At 45.3% G+C, this 10,419-nt stretch overlaps 1 protein-coding gene across 1 annotated transcript in view; it reads right to left on the bottom strand.

The window, feature by feature from the left end:
* Positions 1–10,419, bottom strand: part of NDUFA10 (NADH dehydrogenase (ubiquinone) 1 alpha subcomplex, 10, 42kDa) — a 38,108-nt gene that overhangs the window by 8,697 nt on the left and 18,992 nt on the right. Inside the window, exon 8 of the mRNA XM_010150253.1 lies at positions 5,466–5,574. Within this exon, the coding sequence (XP_010148555.1) occupies positions 5,466–5,574 (109 nt within the window). The remainder of the gene's footprint in view (positions 1–5,465; positions 5,575–10,419) is intronic.

The raw sequence follows: 10,419 nt of genomic DNA on the forward strand, positions 1-10,419 counted from the left end.
TGGCAGACATGGCACGTTGGAGGATTTCCCCTCTTAGGGTTGCATAGGTCAGAAAAAGAGGGTAATAAAAAGCCTGGGGAAAAAGTGTGGGACTCTCCTCTCCTCCAACCTGCTGTCTCTTCTCCACAGCTCCGGAATTCACCTCAATCCAGCAGCCCATTCAGTTTGGCGATGTAGCATAAGACTAATCCAGAATAAAAACAACCCTGCTAGGTTAGCAAGGTGAAGGACTTCCCAAAAACAGAGTTAGGGGAGCCAGACTGCATCCTGTAGCAGTAGCTAGGTCCTTGACTAGCTCAAGCTGTCTTTGTCTCATGGTCAGCACCCCTGTATTCCAAAAGCAGTCATCCCCCAATGGAGAAGGGTGAGGGAAAAGAAAATGAGAGCCTTCTCCTACCTGTCAGTGGCATATTTATTTGCTTTCTTGGTAAGTAAAACGTTAGGCAGAAAAATCTGAGCCACTTGTTTTGCCTCTGCTTAATACAGAACTGACTGACAAAGGATGGACACAGCAGATCAACACTGGGGCCAAATAAGCCCCTGCTTTCCTGACACGGTGAATACGGCACACGTGCAAAGCTCATCTCACCACCAAAAGGACATCACACAACTCGCTGGTTTGGAGGAAGGCAATGAGAACCATCAAGGAAAGGAGCCAGGGGACGGAGGCCGAAGTGTGCCAGGATCAGCAAGCAGCACGTGCACAGAGGGGAAAAGCAGCAAGAGGGTAAAGGAAGGAAGGGAGGCACGTGGCTCACCACTTCAATGCAAGAGCAAAAGGACACCTTAGACTGAAAGATGACAACTACAGCTGATCTAAGAAAGCCTTAGACACAGGCATATGAACTCACCAGAGTTGGAATTCATATTGGGATAGGAAGCATCTTTGAAGGTAGTTCAGGAATGTAGAATAAATTCTTCAAAGAATTCATCACACACTGTCAGCTTCAAGGGTACAGTACACATCCCTGACTTCCCTTCTTTCTAATTGTGTAAGTCAGGCTAACAAAAGACAACATTTTGATATTGGACTTCCTTAATACAAAGGGAACTTCTAGGTGCCCAGACCTGCCTTGTCTGAAGAATGTGTGCCCAAGCACTTGCCCGTTTTCTTTAATACACACACCAGCACATATACTTAACAAAACCCCAGCAAACTATAGAGAGGATAGTATACACCACACCCCCCACACCCCTCCCCAACACACTGGGCAGCCTTGCACCCCAGAAAAATGATGGGGAATAAAGGCCAAACACATCCTAGGGCATGAGATACAAGCCACACTTTTTAGCATACTACTGAAAACAAACACAAGTCTAAGAAACCCTGAAGAAGAAAAGGGCTAAAGTTCCTCCCAGAGAGGGTGGTGAGGCACTGGCACAGGTTGCCCAGAGATGTTGTGGATGCCCGGGAAGTGTTCAAGGCCAGGCTGGATGAGGCTTGGAACAACCTGGTCTAGCAGAGGGTGTCCTTGACAAAGGCAGGGGGGTCAAACCAGATGATATTTAAGGTCCCTTCCAACCCAAACCGTTCCATGATTCTATGATTAAAGATGCTGGGGCAAGCCACCAGACAAAGAGGAGCTGGGTTGCATGAACCAGGCTCACGGGGAGTAGGCTAGCACAACTGCTTTCTATGAAGGCTAATGGCATGTTTAACCTTTTTCCTTTCACCTGTTCTAGAGAAGGAATTTTCCACTCTGACACCTGGCACGAACATCGGCAACCACCAGGCTCCAGGTTCTGGTACACTGTGTGATAAGCAAGCCCACAGATTTTTGTGTTTGGAAGCACAAAGTTTGTATAAATGAAATACTGATCACTTCTGTATGATCTGCAGTGAAGGGAGAGGTGGCAAAGAGCATTTTAAAGTTCTCCAGCTTTGTTTTCAGAGGTAAAGACGTAGGTGATGACTTGAATATGAATCTTAGACAGCTGCACTTTTATGTATACAGAAAAGAGCATGCACGTAAGGAGTCTTTTTTCATCGCCCTTAGGAGATTCAAAAAAATTCGGGAGTGTGAAGTACATAAGTACATTATTTAAGTACACTGATTCCATTAAACAGAACCATTTGTTTTCGTCTTCTCTGCAAACACATCTGCCTAAGTGCTCCAGCTTCGCAGGGCGCACATGGAGTTTGGAGCATTATCCTCAGGGATTGTGCGCGGTTGGAAGAAAGCAGAGAGATACAGCAGTTGTTAAGAAAAAAAAAGGAGTGTGAAGTACATAAGTACATTATTTAAGTACACTGATTCCATTAAACAGAACCATTTGTTTTCGTCTTCTCTGCAAACACATCTGCCTAAGTGCTCCAGCTTCGCAGGGCGCACATGGAGTTTGGAGCATTATCCTCAGGGATTGTGCGCGGTTGGAAGAAAGCAGAGAGATACAGCAGTTGTTAAGAAAAAAAAAAGAGTAGTCAAGTCTTTACTAGTCTGACAGTTCCTAAAATAATGTTGCTTCACTTAAGCATGTTCATTCTTATCTGTGATCTACAGAACCTCACTAAAAGGTTACTTTTCCCTTGCCAGAAGAGCATCTTTAGAAGTTTATGAATGCCCGAACACAACAGCTGAACCCTGCCAGATGACTTTATGGTAAGAGAAGGATGCAGAAAGCCACCTCCTCACACGTGAAAAACACTTACAGAACAAATTTAGAGAATATACACAAAAAAAGAGCGAGTTTCTAGTATTCAGAGCTGTATGTGGCCACCTCATTATTTTGTGGAAAGGCACACATACCAATATCTTGGACTCTTCAGAGCATTTCCTCCTCCTCCTCCTACTCAGTTGCTTCTCACTAATGAATATTTTGAACAAAAACCAGCTTCTGCCGGGAAATTGCAAATCCCTGAAAACCACCATTATTAGGCAGCATGAATTGTGTGCACGAAACTCTGAAAAGCACAGCAGTTAGCTGCCTATTGGTGTGATCAAGGATTTATGACTAGTTATAGGATTGCCGAGGCAAAAAAAGTCCCCTACGCAAATCATTGTATTTATGTGGTAAACATCATTACACTAACTTTAAAAGCACGTATTTCCCACAAGGAAAAGTTAAAGTTCTGTAATTATACCATAATTAAGTCTTTACTTACAAGTCATGTGAACCTAAAAAAACCTTTATCTGTCTTCAAATGCAAAAGTGGTAGCACAGCTGTAGCCATCCCTGCGTAAACACGGGCAAGGCACGGGCACACGACTCCCTCTCTATAGACCAGGCAACCTCAGAGGCAAGATCTGTACATCTAGAAGTTCACCTGCTTTTTCCACCTGCACTGGTTGGTCTCAGCTCTGAATACAAGCCTTGCCTACCAAAAATTCACATTTTCGTTTGCTAAACAAAGTAGGAGGGGAAAAACACACAGGTCTTCAAAGTTTTCAACACAAAGAACTGAATTCTTCAACATAAAACAGCGGGTGGGGGTGGCTTTTGTGCTTCCCCTTCAACTTACAGGAAGCAGGAACACCCAGCATCTTTTGCACTGTGCACCATCCCTACAGATCCCCTCCCACCCCTGAAGTGTCTAGGCATTCAGGAGAGAATAAAAGAGTAGCCAGTATTGCCTGAATTTAACAGAATGTTTCATAAAATGTACAACTCCTCCTTATTCCAAAGGACGTTAACACTTTCCACAGTACTTTCCTGAATCAGGGCCTAAAAGCATGCCTGCACAAGAGAGATTATATCTGGCAGTAGTTTTTTAGCACTGACAGTGCTCAGCTTCTGCTGTCAACTACCTGGCATCGAGCAGAGCAATCCGAGAGCCCAGCTTTCCTTCCCAGGTATTCCTATTCCTACGCATCCCTTTGCTACAACTGCAAGGCGAGTCACATTTTTTCCTGGATGCCAGCTATTTGATGAGCCAGGGCATTCTCAGTTTCTTGCCAGCACAAAGAGGAATGAGCTGTTCTACAGTTAGAGAAAAAAAAAAAAAGGGCTTTCAGAAGTATTACCCCTGGTTCTCAGCAGGCAGCACCAAGGTCACATCTAGCTGTGTGTCAGGCAGCCTCAATAATTCCCAGCTCCACTGCAAAGTGACATTTCAGCCCAAAAGTAAAAACCCCTATCATCTTTGGGAAGAAAGGCACCGTCAGTACAGATGGATGTTGCATGCTGGCGACAAGTCATGCAGCAGATCCATCTGAAATATGTGCTGCACACGCACAGACGTCTCTTAGAATGAACAGCTCCAAAAACCCTTAGTCTGAGCTTGAAGTTTTGGACTTAAAAATGTAATACCAAGAAGCACAAAATTCTCAGCAATTTCTCAGAAGGACCAGGGTGTTTTCAAACCCATTAGACAACCTCAAGGTCTTGCGAGATGCCTTCTGCTGCTTTAACCTTTAGCTCTTTCTACAAGCTGGAAAGGCTACATCTCAAGAGAGGCAGAGCAGCATGAACCCAGTAGACTCTCCGCTGCAGTTAGCTGAGGAGGAACAAATGATGTTGAACGTGCACAGGGACTTTTGAACTGACTACTCCAGAAAACACTGGTAGTCCAGAATTTCCAAGCAAATCCACAAAGCTGTACTTTACATTGTTATTTCAGTAAGAGACTGTATACTAACAGGAACAGAAAAGTGACGGTGGTTTGACTATGCAAATCATGTTTTATAACAATTTATATAGATCTTTCCTTTGTCTTCCATGACTGCTTAAAAAACCCAAACCACAGTGGCAGAGAAGATTTCAGCCCAACCTGAAAACACCACATCACCTGTAACTTCAGTTTATCCAATCACTAAACTGTCATCAGTTCCACAATGTCTCTAATGAGAATTTACAATACCTGAGCCACAGGAAAACACGGCGTGGTGTGAGAGGACCCCATGCCAGCTAAATAACAATAAGCAATAGGGCAAAGTGCTAAGTCAATTGGAAGCCGTTGTCTCCAGAACCAGAAAGGCAAGCAGCTAATTAAAACATTGTGTGGGAGCCTGCATGAGGTGTAAGAGAGCGCTGGGCCACAACAGGCTTTGGATGTGTGCCCACGTAGAGAAACACCCTATTTAAAGCAACAACAGTTTTGAGAAGCAATGTTAACATTTGTGCCTACTCCAGAAAAAACACCCCCTCCCTCAGTGTTTTATAAGCGGTCTCCTTTATAGAAGTCGCCATGGGTTTCCAATTTTCTTGTTTGAGTCAAAGGATTATTTTAGATTTCGGAGGTCAGACTAATCAGGACAGGAGAAAGAAAACCAAATGAAAACCACTTATCCTTCGGTCCACATCTAAAGATCAAAAAAGAAAATCAGCTTATGAAACAAACCGTTTGCTTCATTATTCCTCTTGTGGGGAAACCTTTCAAAAAAGGTGGGGATCTGGGCAAAATCCAGAGCATAACTCTGAGAAGTGTGTATCCCTGGACATGACTGACACCCTGGCTGTGCACAGGTCAGGTATGAAGGCGCTCACACCTTGGCAGGGACGGTTGCCTGGCTGCCAACATTACTTACCGATCGATACTCGTGATAGATTTTATCGTATTCGCTGCCTCCAATTGTGATTTCTGGAATGAAGCGAGGGATGGCTACAGGATTCAGCACTCCGTCTTTGTCCTGAACGCTGAGGGGAAAGAAAAAGGAGCTGTAAGTCCACAACTTACCCCAAAGACAGCAACATCAATTCTGAGCTGGACCAAATATTAAAGAACTACTCCTCTGTCAAATAACACTTCCACGAGTTTTGACTGTTTTCCTGTTATGAGTAGTACCTAGTCCCTTTCCTCACACAGCTGCTGTGTTTTGTCCCCTCACCCTTGCTTCTAGCTTGCTCCTGGTTCCAACTTCTCCCTGCTTCTCCATTCCTTCCCCCAGGGTTATTCCTCCCTGGAGATGCTCTGTCATTCCTGGGAGCCTTCTCCATAAGGCACCTCTAGCTTTTTGCTTTCCTGTATATGCAACATGAACCCAGTGGTTTTATTGACTCCCACACACTATCTTGCTATATCAACTCCATTTCATTCCTCCTGTTCAATTAGTTTTCACAGACGAACCTCACAAGGATTAAAGTTAGTGCTCCTCCCCGAATTCCCACCCTAAATGGATGGACAGGAGGCAATCACAGGGTTTGGAAGCAGGCAGTGCCCCTAGCACCCTGCCTGGGAGTAACCAGGGAAAGCTTGCTGTAGCGACAGACTTCAGGATCCACCAGAAGTCCACGCCGCACAGCAACAGTGCTTTCAAATACTCCAAATTTAAGATGTCTGAGAAACTGCTAGAAAGCCACCTTCTGCATACCGGTATTATACACAGACCAACAGTGCCACCTATACGTAGTTGGGGAAAATTACATCCATTTGCAGTCAACAGTGACCAAATTCTAAATTCAGCACTAGAAACTGCAAATTGTGTTGGTTTTAGTGAACTGCATTTCTTTACAAATATTTACACATAAAGCATGCACCCTGAGGAAAGCAGTTAAGCATCTTTAAGCAATTAATTTTTTTCCCCCTAAGTCACAAATTTCAGGACCTTACCTCACAGCACTGAACTGTTTCAACAACTAGCCTGCTAAAGCATCCCAACACACACACTATAAACTACCATACTACAGGCAAATCAGTAAGAAAATACAACAATCTACTAAGTGTTGAGATAGCAGAAGGTAAAGATAAATGCCCTTTCACAAGGCCAGGATGAACAACCAAGATGCTTCCTATAAACTACTACATTATCCATCTTCACATACATCCAAGGTACGTTTCATGTGCTGGAAGCTGGGAAAATGAGCCCTCCTTTACCTCCTCACCAAAAAAGCAAGAGTTCTTTCAACGGCATGCTACCACCAGCCCTCCTGTGGGCAACTCCCAGCCTCCTCACTCCAGGACAGCTTAGAATAACTGAGCTGGGATGAAAGAGCTCGCCCAAAATAATGATCTAACAACGCAACTGGTTTTATTTCTAAATCCCAGCATACTTCAGGAAGAGCACTTTTGCACCTCGTAGCTAGTCCTGACGCCATGAGCTTTAATCTGTGTTTTCACTGTGCAGAGAGCAGAGACAGTGGTCAAGACAACAAACAGGAGTTTCAATCTGAAAAGGCACGTGCAGGCAGCATTTAAAGACCTTGCTGAGCTCAGGCTGAACAGCACAGGCTGTGGAAGATCCACTCATCTATCAATGAATAAACATCTCCGTCCCTTCTTCCCACAGAAATGGGAAAGTCTGCTCTCTGCCAAGTGGCAGCAGATGTTCTGGACCTTACAAGTCTGTAGGACAAAGCAGATAAAATCTGTCCAGGCGTACGTGAAGTATAACTTGACGCACACAAGTGGAGTCCAGTAGTAAACCAGTCTGCAGCTAATCCATTCACCTATCTCAGCCAAATGGCAACTGTAGAGGACAATTCCCAGGGACAATTTATTTTTAGTTAGCGGCCAAGACGGGGAAAAAAACTGCCGCTCTTAAAACTTCTTTGCTCTCACCACCACTGCCTCCGAAGAAACCACTGTACAACAAAGAAATGCAAACCCAACGACACCAAAGATGACTTTCTCCAGCTTCAGTTCTGCTCTGTACCCTAAGAAATAACTTTGAATATTAAAGCACCACCCAAAGACACCTGCCACAACAACGTCTTTAACCACAAAACCACATTTGCTTGCCAGAACTAATTCACTGCTAAATTTAAAGGTACCCTTTGTGTTTCCTTCGTTTTCTCTCTCTCTCTCTCTCCTAGCACTAAAGTACCACTATTTCTTGTTTTCTGGCACTTAACCCTATTTCCTAGAAGCAGCCCTCATCATGCAGGAGCACAGCCTCTCAGAGCGTGCTTTACCTAGCAGTAAATTGTGACTTTTCAAACTTAACTGAGAGCACGTAAGTGACTGCGTGGTCCTAATACTGTAGGATTTTGGCTCACCATTGTTGCAACCATCCCCAATCCTATCAGCTAGAGCTCTTCCCATTGCTACAGAGCAATCACACTCGCTAAGGATGTTACAGCAACGGGTAGCTCACCTCTTCTCCAGAAGCACCTATTACACACCTACTTCATGCATTATGCTCAGCACAACATACACGAGCAGGTACTGAGGAATCCGGATTGATGCTTTCCTGCCTCTTTTCACAGGAGGAAGTCCGGTTTCCCTTACAGGAATCTTAGAAGGGTACACGAATGTTACAGGGAACCTGCAGAAGCCTGATGACAAGTGCTACAAGCTGTCCTGAAGTTAGTGCTTATACTTTCTAGAACTTCTAGCACTCCTGTTCCAGGACCTTTGTTTTATACAGAGCTGGGGAAAAAAAGGCTAAGTCCCTAAATTGCCTGCCACATCGAACATCAGAAAGTCTTATGAATATATTTGCTAACGGTGCAAGGTAGGGTAAAGGAAGCAGACTGCTTGGAAAAAAACAAACCAGTCCAACAAAGCCCTAGTTTGCATAGCCTCAGCCATGATTTCTCAACAACTCTGGCATAATCACAAAAATTGAAGTGACAATACACAGGATTAGAAAACCACACTTCCTACCTAAAAGCATTCACTGGCCTAAGAGGCTTAGAGCCAGCAACACAAAAGCATCCCAAGTTAAATTCTACGCTTATACATGAAAGTAACTTGAAAAACAGCAGGTGGATCCCACTGGAAAACAGATTATTTTCTCACACACCTTGAAACCAACTTCTCACCCACCGGCTATTGTGTTTCAGGTTTGAATCTGAGCAAGTGGGTGGCATTCATTCCTCTGCAATTCCCACCCTTATTACCTCAGTCAGGGCTCCTCAAGCCCTGCTGTGCTTGGCTTCCCTGCCTCCCCGTGGCTAAGGAACGACACATGCGAGCGAGGCAGCGAGCGTGGATACGCTCACGATTCTGCCCAAGCTTGTGAGAGCAGGGGAAGGGAGAACAGCTCCTGACTCGTGCCATGGGCACGTAGAGCTGGGTGGGAGAAACGATTCCTCTTCCTGCACTGACCTTCCCTGCTCCTCCACTCATGCCACGGGCACGTAGGACAGCCGTGGGCGGTGTGACACCCATGTGCCTTTCCTTGTCTGTCATTTCTTCCTTGTCCATTTTCCCCAGAACATGGCAAGGCAGGGCAACGACAGACCTCAGCTGCCAAAGGGGCTCTGGCTCCACCGGTTGGTTAGGCAGAACAAATACGCCATGCCCAAGGTGAACTACAGCCACTCCCTTGGGTGAGCGACAAACACTCACAATGAATGCCAAGAAAGAAGAAAAAAAGGCTTTCCAAGAAAAGCAGATTTGCAAGGAAAGATGAGAAGGTGCAACAACAGCTCTTCAAATCTGTAAAAAGCCACTGCAAAGAGTAAATCAAAGAACTGTTTCAACAGAAGCGAGAGCGAAGCAAAGTGTTAAAGGAAGCGGTTCTTACGAGTGCCAGAAGTTTACAATCAACTATTAGAGAAGGTTGTGTTTTTTTTCCCCCTGAGTCTCTCCATGACTACGAGTGGTGGAAATCAGTGGTGGCTGAAAAAAGCCAAAAGATTTGTCCATACAAACTATGTTCTGCTCCAGCAAATCTGAAGGAGCTGTGGGGAGGTAAGATTTAGGTGCGGACTTGCCTGATGAAACAAGTCAAATGGAGTAAGCTCCCCGCACCAGGTGGTAAAGTAACACAGGCAACGTTACTCAAATTACAGCTACTCCTTCCAAAACATTTATTTTGCAATGGATGTAGACAGACACAATTTCATTGGGAAGCACACAGATAAAAACATGCTTGAGACAGTGCAGCAGCAACAGAACTCCTTGAGACGTTTCAAAAAGCCAGCAGAATGGGTTTTTGTTGGACTCAGACCTTGAAGAGGAAGGAAAGATCTGAGGAGCATCCTCAGGGAGATTCCCCCCAGCTTACATACACAAATAGGTGCATTTTTAACCTTTCACCAAGACATGCCTCAGTCCCACAACCACACTAACTCTATTAGGGCACGGGAGAGAGTACTCAAGGGCAAGACAGGGAGATAAAAGGTATCATTATGCAACTGATTTTCTATGGGTGCAGCTCACTGCTTTGATTAGCTTACTGATTTGCATTACCAAAGGAGTTAGAGGCCCCGCTGGGGTTCCTGTGCATTAGACCCTATATATGTAATAAAAGGGTTATTCTCACCCCTCCCCATTGATCTCCATCCCCCAGGCATGCTGGTACAAGCTGAAGGTGGAAGAGGTGAAACTACCAACAGCAAAGCCAGAACGGGAGCGGGATTAGGACCGCAACACCCTGTCTCCCACTGCGGTGCCCGGTCAGAGCAAGCTACCCCCCCTAACAGCATCCGATCTGAAACAGCCCAGGTCAGAGTGAGTGGGCTGGGCAAAATGCTGGGGGGCAGCGAGGGAAGCAGCTGCAGATGGAAAAACCCCAGAGGCAGATACCTGCTGCTGCCCGGCAGAAACACCCAGCAGAGGGCAGCACGTGCCAGCACAGGGAACAGGCAGCCCAG

Source organism: Eurypyga helias, unplaced genomic scaffold (assembly GCF_000690775.1).
Source record: "Eurypyga helias isolate BGI_N326 unplaced genomic scaffold, ASM69077v1 scaffold20794, whole genome shotgun sequence".
Taxonomy (NCBI): domain Eukaryota; kingdom Metazoa; phylum Chordata; class Aves; order Eurypygiformes; family Eurypygidae; genus Eurypyga; species Eurypyga helias.